The sequence below is a fragment of the Lissotriton helveticus genome, chromosome 12 (genome assembly GCF_964261635.1).
Source record: "Lissotriton helveticus chromosome 12, aLisHel1.1, whole genome shotgun sequence".
NCBI lineage: Eukaryota > Metazoa > Chordata > Amphibia > Caudata > Salamandridae > Lissotriton > Lissotriton helveticus.
In genome coordinates this window covers 632,020,725-632,045,537 of record NC_136073.1, presented here as the reverse complement: position 1 = coordinate 632,045,537, position 24,813 = coordinate 632,020,725, and the positions used below count along the sequence as shown (strand labels likewise).

General features: G+C 50.7%; 1 protein-coding gene across 6 annotated transcripts in view; it reads left to right on the top strand.

Annotated features, from left to right (window-relative positions):
* CADM3 (cell adhesion molecule 3) overlaps positions 1-24,813 on the top strand; it is an 811,765-nt gene that overhangs the window by 333,092 nt on the left and 453,860 nt on the right. For all 6 annotated transcript variants that reach the window (XM_078670695.1, XM_078670694.1, XM_078670697.1 and 3 more), the window contains exon 5: positions 20,394-20,564. In XM_078670695.1, the coding sequence (XP_078526821.1) occupies positions 20,394-20,564 (171 nt within the window). The remainder of the gene's footprint in view (positions 1-20,393; positions 20,565-24,813) is intronic.

Below are 24,813 nucleotides of genomic sequence, written 5' to 3'. Positions count from 1 at the left end.
CGTGCACGTAGTGTGTGGTGGGAGACTGTGTCGATGGCGGCAGAGAGGTCTAGGAGGATGAGTGCTGCGGTCTCGTCGTTGTCCAGCAGGGTCCTGATGTCGTCGGTGGCGGCGATGAGGGCAGACTCGGTGCTGTGGTTGCTGCGGAACCCTGACTGGGAAGGATCCAGGATTCTGTTTTCTTCAAGGTATCGGGTTAGTTGTCTGACGGTTTTCTCAATGACCTTGGCCGGGAGGGGGAGCAGAGAGATGTGCCAGACGTTCTTGAGGTCTCTTGGGTCTGCCTTAGGTTTTTTGAGTAGGGCGTTGATCTTGGCGTGTTTCCAGATCTCTGGGAAGGTCACGGTCTCGAGGGAGAGATTGATGACGTTGCGCAGGTGGGGTGCGATGGAGCTGCTTGCTCTGTTGAAGACGTGGTGCGGGAATGGGTCTGACGGAGAGCCGGAGTGGATTGAGCGCATGGTCTTGATGGTGTCATCGATGCTCACCCTGGCCCAGGTTAGCAGGGGGTCGTGGTCGATGGTGTATGGAGGGTCTGTTGTGTTGCTGTCTGTTGGGGCTGTCTGGGTGTTGAAGCTGTTGTGGATATCTGCTATCATGCAGTGGAAGAAGGTGGCAAGAGGGTTTTACAGGTCTTGCGATGGCGGGATGTCGTTGGTGTTGTGTGCGTTGTTGTGGAGGCGGTCTTTGAAGGAGGTCCTCTTTGCCGCCCTGATGAGTCGGTGGTTGTTGCGAATGGCGTCCTTGTGTGCTGCGTGGCGGAGTTTGTTCACTGTGCCATTTCTTCTGTAGTTTCTGGCAGGCTTGCTTGGAGGCTAGGAGTTCGGGGGTGAACCAGCTGGCCCTCTTGCTGGTGTCTCTGTGGGGGAGTTTCTTCAGTGGGGCGAAGGTGTTGGCGCAGTCCTCGATTCAGCGTCTGAGGCTGTGGGCAGCGTCGTCAGTGTTAAAGGGTTTGGTGGGTGGGCTGAGAGCGAGGTTTGCGTGTAGTTGGTCTTCGGTGATTTTGCTCCAGCAGCGGCGGGGGAAATCTGTTGGGTGCGTGGGGTTTGGTGGGTTTCTGGAAGGCGAAGTGGATGCAGCGGTGGTCGGTCCAGAGGAGTTCGGTGGTGTGGCTGATGGAGACGTACAGGCTTGAGGAGAACTCTGGGCCGAGCGTGTGGCCAGCGGAGTGGGTGGGCCTTGTGACGAGTTGCCCGAGGTTGGCGAGGTTATCGATCAGGGTTGTGGAGTTGTTGTCGTTGTTGTTCCCAAGGTGAAAGTTCAGGTCACCGTAGAGGATGTAGTCGGTGAAGGTCAGCGCGTGCGTGCTGATCAAGTCGGCGATGGAGTCACTGAACTGGGGGCAGGGTCCCGGGGGTTGGTAGACAAGGGTGCCTCTGAGGGTAGTATTAGGGTCTATGTGGATCTGGAAATGCATGTGTTCGACGGTGCTGAGCGCGTCGTCGGTGCTCGTCGAGACCCTGATGCTGTTCTTGTGGACGATGGCGATTCCTCCTCCGACTCCGTTGTTGCGGTCTCTGCGGGTGATCTTGTAGCCGTCTGGGATGGCTATGGCGATGTCTGGTGCGGAGGAGTCGTTAAACCAGTTCTCTGTCAGGAAGGCGACATCCGGGGATGTTGTGTCGAGCAGGTCCCAGAGCTCGACGGCATGCTTGCGTGCGGAGCCGGTGTTCAGTAGTATGCGTCGGAGGTGGTTGGGGTCTTTCTTGGCGGGTGGTTCGTCGGCTCTGAGGCTGGTGTAGCTGCAGTTTCGGCAGGTGAAGGGGCTGTGTGTGCGTTTTCGGGGCGGCCTTGAAGCAGGTGTGGCCCCGTCTGGAGTTGAGAGCGTGCAGAGTGCTGGCGTCGTAGTAGCTGCGGTTGTCGTGGCGGGTGCGGGAGCCAGAGGTTCTGGCGCTGGGCGTGGTTCTGGCGCTGGGCGTGGTCCAGGCTCGGACGGGCGTAACCGGGCTCGCCTTAGACGAGCCTTAGGCACGGCCGCGCAGTGGCTGGCATATATGGGGCACATAATGACGGTACCTACCTGGTGAATGGCGTGTCCTCTCTAGTGGGTGCTGCCTGAGGACTGAAGACTCAAGCGGCTTTTTTTTTGGAGGAATTGCTCGCGATTGCAGACCTCATCCTTCGTTGTTTCTTGGTTTCTCCCGGACGGGTGGCAATCTTCTGGAGCGATCTTGGGAGCGGCTGCGGCGTTCCCTGTCGCTGGCTCAGGTGTGGAGGGGGAGAGGGATTTCACACCGGCCCAGCTGGAGCAGGCAGCGTAGGCAGTGCATCTGAGTCGGGACGACAATCGAAGTACATTTGCTCCCTCTGGTGGCTGGTTCGGAGAGTGCGGGGAGAAAAGAGGATTTCAGTAAATCCTTTTTGGATTGAAGCATATAGCGCAAAGGGGGAAAAAACAGAGCACATAACTTGAATGTGAGGCTGCAAGAGGAGTTGAGGAGGAAGGAGTAAGCAGATTTCAAGACTCAGAGGGGAACTGTGTTCTTTTGGTTATTCACCTACCGGGCCGCGCTGCATCCTGCCTGCTTTGTTAGGACTCCCATAGCTGGCGCCATCACACCACCGGACTACCACCCCCAGGACCGCTTGGGGAGGTACTGAAAAGGACGCTCGGACCCTCGTCCGCGGGACGTGCGCGGGCGGCACCGGGAGAAGCCCGCGACAAGGGCGGGCTGTCTTAGGCCTGAGGAGGCCGGGCTGGGCCGCCCCCTTGACATTTTGTACATTGTACTATTGTTGTGGTGAGCCCTAACAGCTCCTACCAATATCATCACTTGTGCATAATCCTTATTTGAGATATTGCTGGTGTGTGGTCTGTGTGGATAGGACTAGTTGTTTTAAACTAATATTACTTTGTCTAGTGGAGCTGACAATGGCCAAAAGAAAGTCACTTACAGGGAAAGGGGTGGCGGGCACGCTAGATGCCTTCTTGAATAGAGCAGAGTCAGTCCTAATGCATGAGATTGCCATAACAGAGCGTAGGCTTTCTCTAGATCCCCTGGTTACAGGGACATCAACTGCTTTGCATGTGCAGGAAGTACTCACCTACCGCCCCTGTTGTTACATCTCCCATTCTTGACTGTCCAACACTGGTAGCTCCATCTCAAGATTCTGTTTATTTCAATAAAGAGTGTGCTAGTCCTAAGGTTATCACCAGGGCCCAAAAAGCTAAAAGTTCAAGCTCAGACCAAATGAAACCTCCGGGCAAGAAAAGAAAATCAGTGAACAGCCTTGGCCTCCCCAACAAAAGATATACTACGGGTATGGGTTATCCTAAACTCCCCAAGCCGCCTTTACCTCTACCGCCCCCGGAGCAAGCTTTTGCCCCGGAGACGGCGGGAGCTGCTCTGGCCGCAGTGGGGAGCAAGGATTTTTGGCAAAAATGGAAGACATAGTTAGGGTGATCATGTCCCCCTTATGGTGTCACTTGCTAATATGGAAAAAAGACTGGCCACTTTGGAAAAACTGTGTACGCCCATTATTCCAGTAAATTCCCATCTGGGCTCAAGCCCTCCCTCCGCATTAACCATTGCTCCGATAGTCCCCTCAAGTACTACCGTCCAGCATAGACTGCCTGGGTTTCCACTATGGCTAGGTAATCCCCCTCATGCTATTGCTTCCTCGGCTACTAGTGGAAAGCCTGTTGAGAATACTCCTTTGCAGCCTTCTCCTGGTGGGCTGGTGCCTTTAAATAGGAACGGCTACAATGGCCAGCAACAGGGGCCTTTGATCCCTGAACATGTTACATCTAATTTAGATCGCCCTGCATCAAGTAAAGAGCTAGCCACTCAATCTAGGATGGCCCAAGTGCAACAGAAGGCAGCTAGAGGGGGTCTTAATGCTCCAGGCACATTCCATTTGCCGCCAGAAGCTAATCCATTAACTGTACTCCTAGCAAATGTTCCCACTTTACTTCAAGGGGAATTTGAGCACTGGTCAACTTTGCGTAATAGATCTCTTCATTTTCTATCTGGGAGGACGGGCCTGTCAAATGAGCTTTTTTCTCATTTTAAGATGGCCCATAGGATAGACTGGGTGGGTGGTTCTGTAAAATCTTTGGAGGGGGACTGTGTTGTTCTCACTGCCTCACCTCTGCTGGTTCGTACAATTCTCAGTAAGGTGGCTTTGTTTCCAATAAAATCACAGGGGGTCAACATAGTATCTTTGGGATTTTTCTACAAGCCTGACAGATTTCAACAACCATGTGTGAGGGTGCCTGACGGTCCATATTCTGGTTATTCTATACCAGTTAGAAACTTTTACGAGCCACTTTGTAATCTAGATGCGGTTGACTGACTGTCTATCCCCACCCCTACTCAGTGCGACATCACGGTGGTCACTAGAAATAACTCGTGTGTGGGACCCCCCGAGGGGCAAATTGACAGTTTGGAGCATCATTCTGAAGCTTCTAATATAGTTTCTAACCGTCCATCAAGTCCAACTCATGGTAGTCTAGATACTATCTTGCCCAGGATAGAAGAGAGATCAGTCAATGCTAGAATCAATCCAACTACCACGGGAGGGTTGTTCAGCCGTAGAAAAGAATTATCTGACATTAACATAAACTCTTGGAATATTTCTGGGCTCCGTGAAAAGGCTACAAACCCAGTATGGGCTGGATATATAGAAAAAACAGATATCATCTGCCTTCATGAAACGTGGGCATTGGAACACGTTCATATCCAGGGTTACTTGACTTTTAATACTCTGGCCGTAAGAGGTCTAGGAGGTCGGCCCAAGGGAGGATTGTGTACGTATGTATCCAACTCATTATGTCTGGACAAGATCTCAACTAAAGGGGGGATTGTTACCATCAGATTGTTGAATTTTCAGTAACAAGCACAAAAAGAATCCTTATGGTGAACTTTTATAATAAAGTTTCTGCAGAGAATATGGGGGGGGGGGGCGAGTTCTCTTGTATTGCCGAGAACCTGGATGCTATTTGTACCCTGACTACTGTGGACTCTACTATTTTACGGCTGGGGCATTTTAATTGTGCATTATGTAGACCATTGAGTTCAAAAATCTGTGGGTACCCAATGGATCATGGGGTCTCTAATTGTCATTTTACACATTCTAAGCTGGGCGACCACCTTAATGATATGATGTCTCATTACGATTTGGGTTTCGCCAATGATTTAGTTCCTTCTCCTGTTCGCATGTCTGCTACTTTTAATGGAAGAGGCGTATCCTCTATTATAGATTTCATTTTGGTTTCACTCACATTTGCCTCTAGTCTGCTATCTTTTGATATAGGGACTGTGGTCTTGAGCGATCATTACCCGCTTCGCCTTAAGTTCCACCTGCAAGCTTTTGGGCCAGTGAGGAATAAAACTGTTAAGAGTATGGCGGGCACAATGGAATTGAATAGAACCAATGGATATGCTATTCGCTGGTTGAATGTTGAACCTGAGGTATTGACCAAGCGGCTAATCTCTACCCATAAAACTGCTTTTGATATCTGCCTCAGTGAGTTTTCCTTTCCGGAAGAAATCACCTCCTCTTTTAGTGAGATAACTAATGAGGTCAAAAAGCTATTGTGCGTCCAACGTGGTTCTTCCCCTAAAACAACTGGTTGATTCTATAGCGCTTGTACTAAAGCGTATTCTAGTCTTAAACTGGAACTTCATAAACAACCCAGATTACAATGGGAGGTAAAGAGGGCAAGAGCCACTTACAGGAAAGCAATAGCAGATAGAAAGAGATCACTGAGGGAAGAAGCGTGGGGGGAGTTACATGAGGCCGCACAAAAAAAGTACTCTGCGGCCTTTTGGATAATCTCAAGAACTCCACCCATGATAGGGGATGGGAGACCTACCATTGAATTGGCCATTTCAGAAAAGGATTGGATAACCCATTACTCTGCCCTCTATAACGGTCCATCGCTTAATGAGTATCCACTTCCGCAGTCACTACCACATTCAAGGGCAACCTTCATGTTACTCTGGATGAAACTGTTAGCCCTTGAGCGTAGTAAAGGGGGCAAGGCCCCTGGTCCCGATGGGGTTCCAGTTGATTTGTTCAAGTCTAATGTAATGTTATGGGCCCCTCTTTTAACACAGCTGATTAATGCCAGTGACGACTCCACCTTCCCTAGGACTTGGTCTGAATGAATCATCGTGCCAATCTTAAAGAAGTGAGATCATCAAGATCATGTTTGCTAAAGACCGATCTCCCTTCTTGACTCTATGGTAAAGGTGGTTGGCCGAGTCATCCACCAACGGTTACAGGATTGGGCAACTGAATCCAATGTTTTATCTGAACTGCAGTATGGGTTCCGGGAGGGCCTGGGTACCCTTGAACAAAGTCTTAACCTGGCTATGTTAGTCGGGAAGTACACACGAGCAAAAAATGGGAAACTATATTTTGTTTTCGTTGACTTGACTGCAGCTTTCGACTTTGTTGTCCATGCGAGGCTATGGGAGACCCTCGCCGATCTTGGGGTGGATCATGGCCTAATCGCTTTCCTGCACCGTTTTTATGAGAGAGCTTCAGCTAGTGTTAGATTTGGGATGAAAGGGCAATGCTCATCGGGATTTCCTGTTAGAAGACGGGTGCGTCAGGGCTGTGTGCTTGCCCCCTTTCTTTTTAACTTGTATATAAACGGCTGATGCACTCCTTAAGGGGGGCTCAGACTTTCCGCAAGTTGGTGGGAGAGGAATTCCTGCTCTCCTCTACGCCAACGACGCGGTCATTATAGCGCGCACAGGCAATGGCCTACAAAAAGCCCTGACTAGTTTTAGTGCTTTTATGGGTGACCTGGGATTAAAAATAAACCTCTCTAAGACCTTTACAATGAATTGTGTATCTGGGTCTCGGAGCACTACTGCCCGAGACATTTTTCTGGAGGGAAGCAAGATAGCTAATACAAGGACCCTTTCATATCTAGGTGTCCTCTTTAGCTAAGATACTTGGAGCCAAGCAATCGCCCAGAAAAAAAATGTCCTTTAAAAGATCCATTTGTGCCTTGACCACCTTTACCAAAAGATTAGGTAGGAAACCACCCAGGGAGCTTATACAAATATACAAGGGTCAGTGTGTATCGGCTGCGGTATATGGGGCTTTGGTTTGGGGCATTTCTAATCCCACCTCCCTGCAAACAGTAGAAAATCTCTTTCTTCGTTTTATTCTTGGTGTTTCACCTGGTACGTCTTCTTTTGTTTGCCATGAGTTGGGTCTTTCATATATTATGGATCTTATTAAACTTGAGCCCACACTCCTTTGGCACAGGATTTGGTCTAGTGAACAGACCCAATTAAATTGTGATATCCTGCATGATTGCATGAAGCTAGATGGTGCATTGAAAATTCCTTGGATCAGGTATATATTCCAGTTTCCCAAAGATCTTGGTCATCCTGAGTATTATTTAAGACTGAACTCAATGACCCAAATGTTAAGGAAATCCCTGAAGAGAGATTGTTTGGCTATATTGGAATCTGTCAGATTAGCGGTTGAAGGCTCCAAAACCCACAGTCCTTTACCATCAGCTAAGGCTTACAACCTTCGACATGGAACCTTACTTAAATTTTGTCTCCAAAGATCATGACAGAATGTTAATAATGAGATTCCTGTAGGAATAGTCCACAGAATTTTGACTATCCCGCTAATGAATGACTGGTCAAGAGAACTCCCTCGGTGTATGTGTGACTCTACATCAGAATACCCTACCATTCACTTACTTTTCTTTTGTACATTTTTTAATGAATTAAGGAAATTCTGGATACTTCCTATTCTGAGTTCCTTCGGCCTAAGACAATGTCGTCCAGCCCTCGTGCGATTGCAATATTTAGAGAATGAATTTGTGGCTTGCAGGGTTTGTAGCTTTTTGAAGAAAGCTGTGTGGCTGAGGAATAGTATGTTTTTGATCCCTGACAGGCTTTTCCCCTTTTAAACATTTATTGTATAAATATTTTAAAATGTACAGTTTTATCATTCCCTTGAGATCTGTATTTTTATATTGTGATTTATCTTTTTTATAGATTTTGATGTTTGCTTTTATGATTATATGTATATGATCGAATAAAGCTTGATTTGATTTGATATATGGGGAGGTGGGAGGGAGGAGCAGCTGGGAGGCGGGGGCAGCGAATGGGCAGTGGGCAGTCAGGGGGGCGGGGCCGCAGGGGACGCAGCAGCGAGGGACAACGAAGGTAACAGAAGGAAAAGGGGCACAAATTCGAGGGTAAATAGAGTGGCACAAAGGGCAGAAGGGCACAAAAATGAGGGTAAAAAGAGTGACACAGAAGGTAGAAGGGCACGAAAAACTAGTGGAACAGAAGGCAAAAGGGGCACAAAAACTAGAGAAAAACAAGTGGCGCAGAAGGGCGACTGGCACAAAAAATGAGTGGAACAGAAGGCAAAAGGGGCGCAAAAACGAAGGAAAAAAAGTGGCACAGAAGGCAAAAAGGGCACAGAAATACCTGAAAAACAAGTGGCACAGAGGCAAAATACAGAATACAGAAATACATGGTCAGCTAAGAACAGAAGGCAGAACGGGCAGAGAGGCACGGGGACAGCCAGGGGAACAGAAGGGAAAACCGGGCAAAAATACGGGGGCAGTGAGGGGTACAGAAGGAAAGACCGGGCAGAGAGAGCACGGGGACAGCGAGGGGAACAGGGGGAAGAAAAAGCGGCATGGACCACGTACAGGCAGCGGGGGAAGACCGACAACAGCAGTCACAGACACAACAATGAAAATACAGGCAATACAATAAAAGCAATAAAGCGGAGGATGAACAAACCTACCTACGACCTACCACTGGCCACCAGAGATGAGGCGCAGGTGGTAGCCTGCGGGTGGTGGAGGGCCTCGAACTTCCTCAGCAGCGACAGCTGGGGCAGGGAGACACAGGCGGTGCTGTGCGGAGGGGGAGCGACCTACCTGGTGGGCGCAAGGGTCGCTCATAGGGCTAGCAAGGGTCTTCCTTAGGGGTGACTTGACATGCAGTAAAAGGGGAGTCAAAGACATAGCACACGTCACAGCGACAGTAACACTGCGTGCACAGGCCCTGCAATGGCAGAGGCCTGAGATAGGTTTGCAAGGCTACTTTGGTGGGTGGCACAATCAGCGCTGCAAGCCCACCAGTAGCATTTAATTTATCAGCCCCGGATATATAAGATACCACTTTATAAGGGACTGAAGGTAAATTAAATAGGCCAAACCGGTGTAGACCAATCTTACCATATTTAACACAGAGAGCACACACACTTTACACTCGACAGCAGTGCTAAAGTGCCCAGAGTCCTAAAACCGCCATGGGGGCGGAACCAGCATTGTACAGGCTGGGCACAGTCCTATTCAGAGTCAGGGGATTACTCCTCCCACTACTCCTAGCACAGTTGTCCCATTCAGCCTAGTGCTGACTCACCCTGCCCCTCCTGGAGCCACACACACCTCCCAGCCCCTGTCACTCACAAGCCAGACATGCAATTCACATCAGTCAGGCAGACACATAGCACACAGAAATGCCAACTTCTGAAAGTGGTATTTCCCAAATAGTCATAATAAATTTGCGCCCACCATTGCGCAACATTTATTATTACAATTCCTTACATACTAAACTCTACCACTCTGCTCCTCCCATATCAGGAATTACCACTGACACCCTGATCAGGGAATTCCCAATGCATCCCTATGGGAGGGCAGGCCAATCTCACCAATGTAACACAGAGAGCGCACGCACTTTAAACTGGACAGCAGCGCTAAAGTGCCCAGAGGCATAAAACTACCAAGACCAGGTCACAGAAAAGGCTAGGAGAAGGCAAAAAGTTTAGGGTGAACCTGCCAAAAGGGCCAAGTCCAACAGTGATGGTTTTTAAATTAATCAACACAAATATTTATCTGGTAAAACAATGCAGGCTTGAATCCCACCGCGGCCACCAATGTGCAAAGCTGGCCTGGTATATGATGTCCACTAATTACAGTGGGCATCTTGCACCAGTCCAGACAACGCCTATGGTAATTTAAAAGGTCTTAGACAACCTTAGAAGCTCTACAAGTGGTAGCTGTGCAGAGCAGCATTCAGGTTTAGTCCAGAAGGAGTGTAAAGCAGCTTGTTTTACCAGAATGCAATCTTATAGTATAGATTAAGTAAAAAAGAACAACACGGGGGCGTGGCCAAGATGGCGGCTTGACTGGACGTGTCTCGAGAGGCTCCCCGGCCCTAGGCCCCAGTACCACGTAATTTCCAGCTATCACCCCCCGTGCCTCAGCCCAAATCCAAGCTCGACCCTCTCTACTGCCTTGGAGAGCTGCCGCTCGGACTCCTCTGGGCGTTTGACCGCCGGTGGCCCCGCATTCCCGGTCGCCGGGGAGGACGGCGTGATGGCGACGGGGGTCTGAGCTCTTCCACAGCGCGGCTACACCGCGGAGGCTGCATTCACCACGCCGGAGCGCCGTGGCTTAACCCGCCGGACTGCAGTGAGGCGTACCCAGCGTCCGCGGGAGTTCCCCGGGGGACGCGGTGCGTCCCGAACCCCCTGGACATAGAGCGCCACGCAGAAGGACCCCTGGCAAATCTAAGCCCCGGCGTGGGCCTACCAGAAGACCGGACTGGCCCGACTCCGGCGGCCCCACAGCGCCCACATCCCGCGCACATCCGCCCTGCTCCGCCGAGGGACCGCCGACCGGAGACTTGGGCACCAACGGACACCGACAACCCGCGGCTTCTGCTGTAGCTGGGCCCGGTGCACCGGCGAAGAAGGTTAGAGCCCTTCCGCCGCGCGCCGGCTTCCCGGTGGCTGCGGGAGTAGACGGGCCTGCCAGCCCTGCGGTCGGCCGCCCGAGCACGGACGCCCAGACCACTTCACGGCGGACCACCTGGGGGCCGGTGATCTCAACCCTCCCGGGCGGCCTCATCAGCAGCAGACCGCCTACCTCGGGCCCCGGCGTGGGCCTCCAGGCGCATACCCGCGCCCTCACCTGGCGGGCCTACGGATCCTTTACCCGTGGGGTGCGCCGGCCTCCGGTCCTGCGCACTTTCGCCGGCCATCCCCCACCTCATCAGTGGCCCCTGGGGGGGGCGCGCCGGGATCGGTGGCTTTGCTCCACGGGTGCCTCGTGTGCCCCAACGGGAGCCCTCTGGACACTCTGGGCCCGCGCGCGGGCCTGTCGGGCGGTGGCACAGACTCACCCCACAGCGCCATTCACCAGGCGGGGAGCCGTTCACCCGTCCCCACACCTCACCGGAGTCTCCCCCACACCCCTGCTCGCCAGCGGAGAGTCACCACCTGAGCTGAGGCCTGCTCTTCCGGCCCCTCCGGGTACTGCGAACCCCGCCGGACGCCTCCTGCCACTTTACGCCCCGGCGTGGGCCTGCTCGGGGGTCGGAGGGATCTCCAACCGCCACCCACCCACAGCGGACGTCTCACTGGGCGGCGTCGGCCCGCTACCGGAGGAACCCCGGAGCCCCCCCATCCCCTGATTTCCCGGCGGAGGGACACGCTGACGACGCGAGGAGCCACACAGCAGTACACCCCCGCATTGGAAGCGACCCCTTGGACGGGGGGCATCAGGTGAGCGGCGCCCTGCGACCTGGACTACCGCTTGCTTCCCCCCCCTGGGTCCCTACACTCTAGGCTGGGTGTCCCTCGACAGCTGAGGTCGGTGTCATAGCCCGACTGGACATTACCCTGGGCCCCCGCTGACCGGAGCCGTCGGTCCGGGCCTCCTCCCTGCTGCCTGCTGACCGCTGTCCACCGGTTCCCCGCTTGGTCCAGAAGGGGACACCTTCGGTTGCTCCAGGGGCACTGCTCTTCAGCCTGGCGCCTAAGCACTCTTCCTAGATCCACGTTGCTCTTCCTCACTCAGGCATAACCTTGCCCAACGAGGCGCAGTGGCCCCAACCTGACTGGCCTGGTCGCCTCTACCCCCACCACCTCACCGGCCACGGCGCACCCTGAGCGCCACCCTTGCGGCGCCACACGAGAGACTTTTCCTCTGGCCGCCCCCACGGCACCCCGCGGAGCCTCTTCTTGGGTCACCGCTCCTCGCCTCTTCACGGGTCCCGGCGCCAACTCTGGTTCGTCCACTACCCTTCACGGTTCATTTCCTTGCTGGGCGATCACTCGACGACCTCCGACGACGCCCGCCAGCTGGCCCACCACCCTGCTCTGGACACAATGACGCACTCTAGTCGCAAAGGGAACCGGAACGTGGTGGAACTTATGCATAAAGCAGCGTCGAAAGGTGACAAGACCCAACCACAGCCGTCCCCGAAACCCCCCGCGAGCCCTCAGCCACAGGATGAAGACTCCGCTCCGATTACAAAAGCCTTCCTGGCCTCCCTCTTCAACACACTGCGTGAAGATTTCCAAACTCTAAAACAGGACATGGCCGGGGAACAGCGCGAACTCCGTCGCGACATTGACGGCCTAGGTGAGCGGGTTGCCTCTTTGGAGGAGACTGATCGGTCCCGCAGTGAGGAGGTGGAGAGACTTCAGCAGGAAATCCTGTGACTTCAGGATCAACAGGTGGACTTACAGTCGCACTCTGAGGACTTGGAGAACCGCTCCAGGCGGAACAACATAAGGGTCAGGGGTGTCCCGTTGAACGCTGAAAAGGACAGTGTGACCACCTACCTGCAGGACCTATTCAGGCACATCCTAGGGGAGTCGGACGACTTCGACATCCGAATCGACAGGGCGCACAGGGTGGGCATGGCACGCAGGGCGCCAGCACCACCTCCGGACATCCTAGCATTCCTGCCGGACTTCCCCCTGAAGGAACGCATCCTTAGAGAGGCCAGGAAAGCGCAGCCCATCAAATTTCGCGATGACCCTGTGGCCCTTTTTCAGGATCGCTCTAATATCACCCTCCTGAAGCGCAAATCCTTCAGACCTGCGACGAACTTCCTGAGAGAGGCCGGGATACCCTACTCCTGGGGCCACCCGTTCCGTTTGGTCTTCAAGTGGAACGGATCCCTTCACCAGCTTAGATCACTCCGCGACACCTGCTCCCTACTTGGGATCGACATGCCGGACAGCTCAACCTCCAGGGACGCCTCTCCGTCCCGGTCGCAAGGAGACCCACCTCGCCCTGCAACTGACGGCTGGCAGACGGTCCGCAGGAGGAGGACGCCGAGAACCATCCCAAAGCCAGACCCGATCACGGCCGCCCAGGAACGAGAGGCTGCAATTCAGGAAGTGGCAGATAACACAGCACCCGACCTGTAGAATACTGCCCTTGTGAACCTTGACTAGCTTGGGGGTGTTCTCTCATTCGCACATGGCTTAACTGGGGTCTGGGCCGGGGAGCCGCCAATTGGGCTGCAACCACGGTACCCCTTTCTTTGACATTCTACGGACCTGTGCCCTGCACGACTAGGCCCGAGACTTTTCCTGGTTTCTGTTGGGGGGAATGTTCTGGGAGGGGGTGGGGAAGTTGGGGATGGGGGGCTCTGCATTTGAGGGGAGTTGGGGAGGTCCACTCTGTTGGGGTTAGGGTGGCCACGGGGGGGAGGGAACTGCTGGGGGGGACCAGTACGCCATGGGGGGGTGGGGACCAGTACGCCATGGGATCTTTACACACACCAGAGTTTGCCCACGTTCTCCACCGCTGCGCAGCGTCTTGCAAAACTGAACCCGTTCGCCCCTGTGTGCCCCAGTGATGGCTGACACGCTCAAAATCCTGTCCCTTAACGTCAAGGGACTCAATAACCCGATTAAGCGCAGGGCTATCGTCTCCTACCTGGAGAACTCTGAGGCCGACGTCTGCCTTCTGCAAGAAACCCACCTCTTGGCTAAGGATTGGCACCGGCTACGCTCCCGCGCTTTCCCACAACAACTCTTCTCCTCTCTCACGTCCAAAAAGGCTGGGGTGGCTCTGCTCATATCACGGCGCTTCAAAGGCAAGGTAGGGGCTAAAATAGGGGAAATTAAGGGGCGCCTTCTAGCCCACGCCTTCCAGATAGGCAACACCACCTACGCGATAGGCTCCATCTATTCCCCCAATACGGGTCAGGAATCCTTCTTGCTTTCCGCAATCTCAGAAACGCTTCAAGCACCTCACACATACATGATACTAGGGGGGGACCTTAACCTCGTCATGGATACAGTCAAGGATAGATCGGGGCACCGTTACGGAGACACAGGGGCGATCTCGCAGAAAGGCACTACTTGGCTGCATGATAGGGACATCTCGGACCTTTGGAGGCACGCACACCCACTTACGACGCAGTACACATTCTACTCACACGTACACCACACCTACGCACGCATAGACCACTTCATGGGCTCATCGACCCTCATTCCCCACATCGCCACAGTGTCAATTGTCCCGGCTGCCCTCTCCGACCATCAAGCTGTGGAGCTGACGCTTAACGTGCCCCGCACGCCACGCACTCCGGGGTCGTGGAGGCTTAACGAAACCCTCTTACAAAAACCGGCGGTCACCCGCCAACTTCATAAATGCATCTCAGACTACCTGGCCACCAATGACACCCCTGATGTGTCGATGTCGTCCTTATGGGGGGCTTTGAAAGCTGTCGTTAGAGGGGAGCTGATAGCGATATCAGCTGCAGACGCCAAACTTCGCAAAGAAAAGAGGAGCAACCTTTCCGACAAAGTCGCGGAGTTGGAGAGAGTTCACAGCCGCACTGGCGCCCCGAGAATTTGGCGCCAACTTAAGGCCGCCCGAGCTCAGTTGGCTAGCCTCGATACCGACAGAGCAGAATTTGCTGCTCTTCGCCTCCGCCACACGTACTACGTGGGGGGCAACCGCACTGGCCGGCTCCTGGCCAGCGCCTTGAAAGCCAAACTCCAACGCTCCAAAATCACGACGCTGCTAGACGACGCCGGCGATGCAGTTACTGAGGACGCACAGATTGCCTCGACCTTTCGCTCCTACTATGCCTCTCTGTATAGCGCAGATAAGGCATTACCGACAGCCATTGACGCTTACTTGCAATCGGCCAACATTACGCCGTTATGTTCAGCGAGAGTGGAAACCCTTGATAGCCCCATTCGCCCCGACGAGGTCCTCGCTGCCATTGCACGCCTCCGTCCGCTTAAATGCCCGGGCCCTGACGGCTTCTCATCGGGCTTTTATAAGTCCTTCGGCCATGTCTTGGCGCCTATTCTCGCCAGGCTCTTTAATTCCTTTGAAGGGCCAAGCTCCATCCCGCCCGATATGCTTGCAGCCGACATTGTGGTCTTGCCTAAACCGGGCAAACCCCCAACGCACTGCTCCGCATTCCGCCCCATCTCCTTACTCAATCTAGATCTGAAGCTGTTTACGGGGGTACTGGCGGCTCGCCTGGGCCCCTGCCTCCCGGGCATCCTCGAACCGGACCAATCGGGCTTTGTCCCAAACCGCCAGTGCAGTGACAATACCAAACGACTCCTGCACCTCGTGGACAAAGCTCATTTTCAGGTTTCCGACTCTGCCCTATTAGCCATCGATGCGGAGAAGGCTTTCGACCGTGTCGACTGGACCTACATGCAGGCTGTGCTGCAACGCTACCGCCTGGGCGACCGATTCCAGGCCTGGATCGCGAGCTGCTACCATCGTCCCTTGGCGCGTGTCCGGCTGGGTGGCTTCAAGTCCGACCCCTTCGAGATACAGAGGGGAACCCGCCAGGGTTGTCCCCTCTCACCACTCCTATTTGCTCTATACGTGGAGCCCTTGGCACAGAAGATCCGCGATAACCCCCACATTTTAGGTATGTCTTTCGGCGGCGAACCCCACACGGTGGGACTATATGCAGACGACGTTATCGCCGCGTTGGACCGTCCATCTAGCTCCATACCAGCGCTCTTGACGGAGCTGGAACAATTCGGCGAGGTGTCGGGTTTCAAGGTCAACCAGGGGAAATTCCTGATATTGCCCCTTGGCAGCCATGCTCTTTCCAACAGCCCGCCGGCCGCCTTCGGTTGCCAACTGCGGTCCACCACTCGACTGCCTTACCTGGGGATTACCCTGACCTCCTCCACGGTCTCGACGGTTACTCACAACTACTCTACCTTATCGTCCCAGATCCGGGCTGACCTTGCGCGTTGGTCAAAGCAACCCCTCTCCTTACTTGGGAGGATCGCGGCGGTAAGGATGTCGGTCCTACCCAAAATACTATACATCTTTCAGACCCTCCCGGTGTCGCCGCCACTGGGAATGCTAGCTGACCTCCAACATGATCTTCACCAATTTGTGTGGGAGAGGAAACGCGCCAGGCTACATCGACGAGTGGCACACAGGACTGTGGACGAGGGCGGCCTCAGGATCCCAAACTTGCTGCAGTACTTCCAGGCCTCGCAAATTCGATATCTAGTGGAGTGGTATCGGCCCGAATCAGAGAAGAGATGGCTCTTCCAGGACAGGGCCATGGCACAGACCTCCCTGTGGAAGATACTGTTTCTTGCTCGCCGACACAGGCCACGTTATCTCCTCCGTTCCCCTATTACTCGGACCACTATGGCGACCTAGGACATGGTGGCGGTCAAACGGGGCCTCACGACCTTCCCGTCCCCACTTACTCCACTCTTTGACAACCCCGCATTCCCACCCGGCACGGATACTCGAGCTTTCTTGCAATGGCGTGACACACCGTGCCGATCAGCTGGGCACCTCTTTGATACGGAGGGGTTCCTCTCTCTCGCCGACATCTCGCGAGACTATGGAGTGGATAATCCTCACATGTATCAATATTTCCAAATCCGCCACTGGCTCTTGAGCCCGGACGTTGCCCCCCTGGTGGGCCGGCAAATGACGCCGTTCGAACGCTGGCTAGTGTCCAAAGACTCAGATAAACATCTTATCTCAGACCTCTATCGGATGCTCTCCCCTGCTGCGGACCCTGCTAAAACCGCTGGGCAGCGGCGATGGGAAACGGAATTTGGAAGACCTCTTTCCACGATAGAATGGAACCACATATATTACAGGGCCGCCCACACTACCCGCAACACCAAAGCCAGGGAATCGGCGATAAAACTGGCTATCTACTGGCACCTTACCCCAGCGAGACTCAATCAAGGCAACCCGACCCGTAGCGCACTGTGTTGGAGAGGATGTGGCAGCCGGGGAACACTGACTCACCTCCTGTGGGACTGTCCCGCCTTGCAAGAGTACTGGAAGGTCGTCCTGGACGATATTGACTCCACGTTCGACACTGAGATCCCACGTTTCCCAGCATATACACTCCTAGGCCTTCCCAATGCACTTACATTCCCCCTAAGATCAGCTCGCGGCAAACAGATGGGCATCGCCATGCAGGCGGCATCGCAACACATCCTGTCGCTGTGGGGCTCTACTATCCCTCCCACCCACACGGGCTGGCTACACAAGCTGTGGTTCACGTTGGGCATGGAACGGATCCAGGCAACACTAACACATACCACTGACGCATTCCGCACCACTTAGAGCCGCTCCTGATGTTACTCTCCAGGGAATTCCACGAAATCACCTGCCCGAAGTACCTTCGTATCCTACGACTTACAGACTGCATGATGGACCGAACGCAAACAGAGGTACCTTGATATATTTAAACTACTTATACCTCACAAGACTTCTATGGAAGACTGGCGTACTGGTGGGGTGGGGGGGGGTGTTGAATTGGGGTGTTAGGGGGGGAGGCGGGTTCTTAAGGCTGGCTTGTTTGCCTGTCGCCCCAACTGGGGGCGTCTTTCGACTTCCGGGCACTGCCTTTACATTTGAGCATGCTCGTCCTGCTCACCTAACGCTTATTAAGAGAAGACGTGTCTGTCTGTCTCGCTTGCCTAAATTGCCTGTTGATTGTCCTTCGCAATGCCATGCCTTTTCTTTTTCTCCTTGTTCTAAAACTCAATAAACATACTTTGAAATTAAAAAGAACAACACAGTGTATTTACAAAATGTGTATTTATTATATAATACTCTCTAACACGTTTCAATATCTCCTACCCGGGGATAAACACAATGCACACATTACTTTTCAAAAAAACTCCGTAAATAGCACAGAATACAAAGTGGGCCCCTGGGAGGACCAAACCATATACTAAGAATATGGTATAAGAACCACGCCTCGGGTCAAGACAAGGTCGAGAGGACGTAGAAGTACTGGGGACCCAAGGAGAGTATATAGGGACCCCACGGAGAGCGTGTGCAGTGTGGGAACACAACCGAGTGCTCCGTATAAATCAACATGGAAGTCGGGGTTGGATTTTTAAAGATTGAAAACCATATCCAGTGGACCCTGAAGAAACCCTGTGGAAAACATAAGTTTGGAGAGCCACTGCGCCCGTGGATACCCTTCAGGAAAGTGCCACTGCTGGAAGAGGAGAAAGTGTCCAGTGGAATCCAAAGGTGGATTCTAGTTGAGAGGTATATGCAAGCCGAGGGGACAGAGTCTGTCACTCAGGAGTGACCAGGAGATTTGGAAGACGAATGCTCACCAATGTTGGGTGTTGCAGGAGAGTTGACGAGGACCTTGATTCTGCAGCTGTGTGGACCAGGGGATGCTGAAGAAGACCGGGAGCAGTGCACGAGCTGTCCCACATTGGATGGCACATGCTGAGGGGTCGTGTCCAGCGAGAACACCAACAAGCCTTGGCAAATGCAGCCCACGCAGAAGTCAAAGAAGGTGCAATGTCTGGACCAGCATGGTCCAGGGGACTCACCACAAGCAGGGGAGTCGATGCATGCCTGAGAAATCAGGGGTGCCCAAAAGAAACAAAGTTGACCCCCAAATGTAACCACAGGCCAGAGGCACTGGAATCACGAGAGGACCTCAAGCAGCTCACCAAAAGATGGAGGCCACAATGCACAGCGATGTGGTGTGGCCGAAGTTCCTGTCACTGGAGGTGCTCGAGGTTGGGGCTACTTCGAGCCTGAAGATACTCTTGGAAGGAAGCCTACAAGCCTTTGCAACTGCAATTTGATGTGGTGCTTAGGGGTTCGGTTATTGCAACCCTCATGAGGGATACTGGCTTCAAACTTGGTGAAAGGGCAGGGCCAGCCTCGGGTGCTGTAGAAAACCACCATCTGTGTTGCAGAACCTTTTGACGTTCGTAGGAGCTCAGGATCAGCTGACACCTTCACTTCAAGGGAGATTCCTTCAGGTGTCTTTGATGCCCACAGGCCTTGGAAGGTTCCTGTATGATGCACAGACGATATAGCAGTCCAGAGAAGTCCAGAGTGCCCAGACGATAGAAGAAGAAGTGGTGTCTGATCTGAATCTTGTTCCACGACGAATCCAGAGACCCACCCACAGGTAGTCCCTTAAGTACCCTAAACAAAGGGTTGGGACAATTCAGGGGACTCTCACAGGGCAGGGTCTGGACAGTGGTGCGGTTACTCCCATGTCCTTTGTCCATTTTCACGCCAGAGCGAGAGCCAACAGCTCTCAGAACTGGTTTGAACTGGACTTTGTATGGGGAAACCAAATGTGCCCCTCATGCAGCCTGAGTGGCGCTGACAAGCGCACCCACCCTGCCCCAATACACTAAATCCTGTCTGGGAGGTGGTCACACCTCCCTGTGATATTGCCTTCCCCTGCTCGAGCTTGGCTCAGCAGCATGAGTGCAGAATGGTGACTCTGATCAGCAGTAACCATTTTGTGCTGTCCGGGTCTAGAATGCTGGTATTAAGAGCACTGAGAGGCTAACGGACGGTTCTTCCAGTGCTTGGAATCATGTTTTCAACATGTTTGCTTCGAATCATACCTCCCACATAGTTTAATGCATGGGGGTATGATTCCAACATGTTTGATACCAGTCATGATAGGATTAGTTGGAGCCATTTTCAAGATGGTCATCGCGTAATTACGTGGTGCCCCTCTATATTGTATATGGCTGCTTCACTTACAACCCGGAAGAATGGACTCCGTAGGCTGCAAGGGTGTCCTACTCATGCAGGGGCACACTCATACTTATAACAAGCACCCTGCCTTCAGAATTGCAGAGGCCTGCTATAGGGGTGACTTATAGGTGTTATGTCCAATAACATTAGATATAGGAAACCTATATCTTTAGTAGGTGGTGTTGGCACCAGCTTACACAGGCTACAATGGCATGCCTGTAGTTCCATTTTGAATGTCTCCCAAGGGTGGTATGATGCATGCTTCAGCCCATGGGGGACCTCTAGGGTACCTATGCTCTGGATACCTTAGTACCATATACTAGGGACTGATAAAAGTACCCCAGTATCCATTCTGGGGTGTAACAAAGTACTGAACATAACAATTAAAGGGAAAAAGCAGATAGACTGGGGTCCTGATTATCAGGATCCCAGTCAAACTAGTCAATAGCAGCATAGCACCAGGCAAAAAGTGAGTGTAACCATAAACGCAGATCCTACTTTCATACACTTGATTAAAAAAAGTGAGCTCCATTTTGACAATGCAAAACTTTGTTCTTCAAGAAATTGGGAACATAACGCTGTTCTAGGTCTCCTGCCTGACCACTGATAATGTCTTATTCCCCAACAGGTGTAGTAAATGAGGTGATGGAGGACCCGTATAGAAAAACGTTCACTGTAACGAGTCATATTGAGTTCCCAGTCACCCAGGGAGATAACGGAGTAGACATCACATGCACAGTCGAACACGAGTCCCTACAGAATTCTTTCATATCATCATCTGTAGAGATAAATGTTTACTGTAAGTATTTAATAAGTTTCTTTTTATGGAGAGAATCTTCGTGTTACCAAAGACACTATTCGTTAAGTTCTGTAAATGTGATGCATTTTAAAAGATATTTGCTCAAATGTATATTTTATTTACATAAATATGTATTGAATGAATGTACTTTAAACTAGGAGCACAAGTACTTTGAAACCATTGTCAAAGCGAAGTTTCCTCTGACAACCATTCACCCTATCTTCCGCTGGTGAACAAAAAATAATTACGATCTCAAAATCTTTTTCTGAACTTGCCAATTTTCATTATGTAACATTCTTTCCAGCTCTAGAATTCAGTAGATTCAAGTGGGACTACTATCTTTCAGCAATATCAAAGCACTACAAATGTTTTTCCAAATCCCACTGCACAATTCGAACCCTCCCCCACTGCTTCTACCTAGGTGGCTGTGTCTTTTGTTTATTTCCGAAGGCCCCCACAATGTTTTGCTCTATAATTTATATCACCCCAGTGTGATTTCAAACACAACTGTATGATTTATTCTGTCATACAGCCCTCTTCACATGTAAGATTCTTTAGTATTGGATCTTTGATAGATTCACATACTTAAATTATTCCCCTTCACCGAGGTGAGAGCCACAAGCTAACCTTAGACCAGCAGTAGGAACGTAGAGCTCGCTTGAAATGCTTCGAATAGTGCTACTTAAGTAGCACACCTACCTCATTGAAAAATACCAACATGCCAGCCAATGAGGTTAGAGAGCACTGAACGACACCTCTCCCAGAGACCACCACACCTTTTCTATATGACTTACTACAAAAAATATTAGATCTGCTATTCAACCATATCCATTTGTTTTGCATGCATATCGATGAGGACCTTAACATTTTTAAAAGGAACAGCGATGCAGCCAAGTCCAAGGGTGCCAAGAGCAGTGGCCATTCCAATGCTGTCACCAAATACAACAACCACACATCCCTACAATCCGGCTTTTCAAGGCACACTGTGTTTTTAACAAATAGCACAACAAACTCCACACAACTAGATCTTTCGGAGGCGATGTTTTGAAGGGAACAATAGTCTGCTGTAGAGGCTGTCATTAAAAAGGGATCTTCCAGTATATCAATGCAGTGACTCACAGTGTGCATTCACCCTGATCACAAAACATCGGTCGGGGTAAGACAAAGGGGCTACCCTCCGTAGTGAAGGAGAATGACTATAGGCAAACAGGTATTTTACATGGTGCGACATGGCTGTTTCCTGGAGTACACTTACAATCGCCCAAATATACCTAAATGAAAGCTCGAAGTAAATCGAGTGCAATAGAGAAAGTGCTATTATATTAAGAAGAAGAAATATGTAACTGGCTTAAGACCTGCAGCCACACTTTCTGCACCCACAGCCATCCTACCTGTGGAGATACTCTCCTTTGAAAAACTAGTACTAAGAGACCTCAAAGGTAATACAAGCAAAAAAGACCGTCACTCCATGTTGCAGCTCATTTCAAGAACGTGAAGGAATCTGCACTCTTAAAATGGATAGTACTAGTGTTCAAACTGACAGACAAAGGTAGACTCCTTGTCCTATAGGACATGAAATCATTCAAACTGGAGGTCCTTGACCATTATGAGAAACTTACTAAAGATCCAACAAGTGAGGTTCAAAGAGAAATACTCAGACTTACAAATGTAGCTAAAGAGATGGGTTTTCTCAGCAAAAATGCGTTCTCATACCTCAATGTGCGCAACCCACACACCAGTTATTTATACTCTTCCTAAAGTTAACAAAAAATTTGATAGCCCCTCTGGAAGACCCATTGTTTCAGGGTGCAACTCCATCCTGGAGCTGATTGGTCAATAAATGTACTTCTTTATCAAGCCCTTTGTGCCCCTCACAGAATGCTATATGGTGGTTGGCATGGATTTTATGTCTCATTGAAGACTTTCATCTACCCATACCAGTATCCTTTTTGGTTACTCTGGATATAGAATCCTTCTGTATGAACATACCCCAATTAGAAGGAATCATTGTTGTGCGTAGCATCCTCAGCTGTGGACCCAGACCACATGGGGTTCCATCTTCATTCATTATGTCATTGCTGGAACTGGCCCTCACACACTATTTCTTTAGATTGGAAAGCAATTTCTATTTACAGAGAAAGGAAACTTCCATGTAGGCAGTTTTGCACCACATTTTGCAGTATTGTACATGGATGATGTGGAACAGTTATTCTCTCGGACACCAATCCTTTCAGAAAACATAGTCAAAGTCAAAATATGCTTTATTTGATTTTAGCCATTAAAAATCATAAAAGCAAACAGTTCATATACAAATATGCACAATAATTCCAGAGTTCATTTGATAAAAAGAGAAGACAATACAAAATATGAGCATATTAAAACATGTAAGAAAACATAATGCTCTCTGGAAGAGATATTTAGATGACATCTTGATGATTTAGGAGGTTAACTCTCAGACAGTGCTATTATTTTAGACATGGTTAAACCGAAACTGTGATGCCCTTAGATTCACTATCCAATCCCATCATTCAGAAATCTTTCCTGGACCTTTCTATCTATGCTGAAAATGAACAACTCTGCACCACCCTTTATAGGAAACCTACGGAGAGGAACACACTTCTGGCATATAGCCATCACCGTTCACACTCACTGGTTTAACACATAATTGCAAACGCAAAAGGGATTTCTTCAGGGAGGTAGACATCTTAACTCACAAGTTACTTGAATGTTGTTATCCCAAATGCTTGATTACACGCTCTGCAAAGAGAGCACGGTATTGCCCGCATGAGTCTCCACTAACTTCTCATACCAAACAGGAGCCCAACAGATTTGTCTGTGTAACTACTTTCTCTCCAAGTTCAAAGTTTATCTCCAAACGCATTTTTTAAAAAAAAGGACTATTTTAGCAGCTGGTGGCCCTGCATTCGAGCCAACTATGTTTGGTTACAGACGTTGAAGGAACTTAAAAGACCTTCTCATCCATGCAGCCATACCATTTCCCAGACCAGGTCACACTATTACTGAGCGTTGGGGCCTTATCCCCATGAAAGGACACTACAAATGCAGACAGTGTAGTCTGCTTCTTTTTTGCACTTAGGTAAAGCAATTTACATCTCAGCATTTCACTACATCTTTGATATTTTTATCAAAATGCAACACTGCCAATTTAATATGTTATTCTATGTTCTTGTACCTAGTGTACATTGGCTAAACCACAAAAAAAATTCTCATTTGCCAGCATAGAAGTTGCATCAGATGCAAAGTCCCCACTGCCCCTCTAGTGTCATTTTGTTTTTGGTTTTTTAGACGTTAGAGATTGCGAGGATGGCTTACAGTGACAAGTGATCAGCACCATTCCCGTCGAATCCCTATTAAACAAGGAAGAATTGAGTTAGATTCTTTGTTTGGACACTATACGCACAGGTCTAAATCATGAGAAAGGTTGGACAGCCTCGATGTAAAATGAACTCTCCTCATACAGAAACTCAATGAACTCTAGAATATGGTTGCTCTTGACTTTTTGGTTCTTTTCACAATGTATATATGTTTGTATTGTATTCCCATGTTTTTTCACTGTACAGTCCTGAGTATTTTGGTGTAAGTGTACTTCTGCTATTTATTTGAGGTTTGTCAATATCTTTTAAACCATTCCAAAATAGCACTTGCTTTTTCTCCCTTTTCTGTCCCTGTGCCTAGTCCATCTTCAGTTTCTCCTTTTCAGTTATTGGTCCTTCCTCTCTTTCTATCGTGCTGCCCTCTCACACTTCCCCTTGAGAACTCATTGTCCTGGAAGGATGTCATACTACCAGTCAGCGTTACCGGCTGATTTGAGCCTTGTGAAGGAATCAGTCACTCAACCTTGAGACCCAGACCCCATGCGCCAAACGCGCTTCCCACTGGGGACTGATGATCTCCCATGGGTATCCAGCATATTTCCAGCTCAGGTCAATGTCTCTCATACTATTGAACTCTTCCTTCAGCAGTTTTACCATTCATGATGTAAGTACTCTCTCATGAGTATTACTTATGCTTGTACTGGCTCACTTTTCTTTTTCTTACCCTCACTCTGATCACCCTTTCTCTATTATTGTTTCAGCTCTCTTGAGTGTCGTTGTATCCCACGAGTCCTGATAATGATCACACCATTTTTATTGGGATTGAAATGCTGCCAACTTTAAAAACACAGACTGTATTTGATTGTTGAGCACATGCTGTAGCGGGCCATGCAGTTTGTTTGTTCGTTGATACA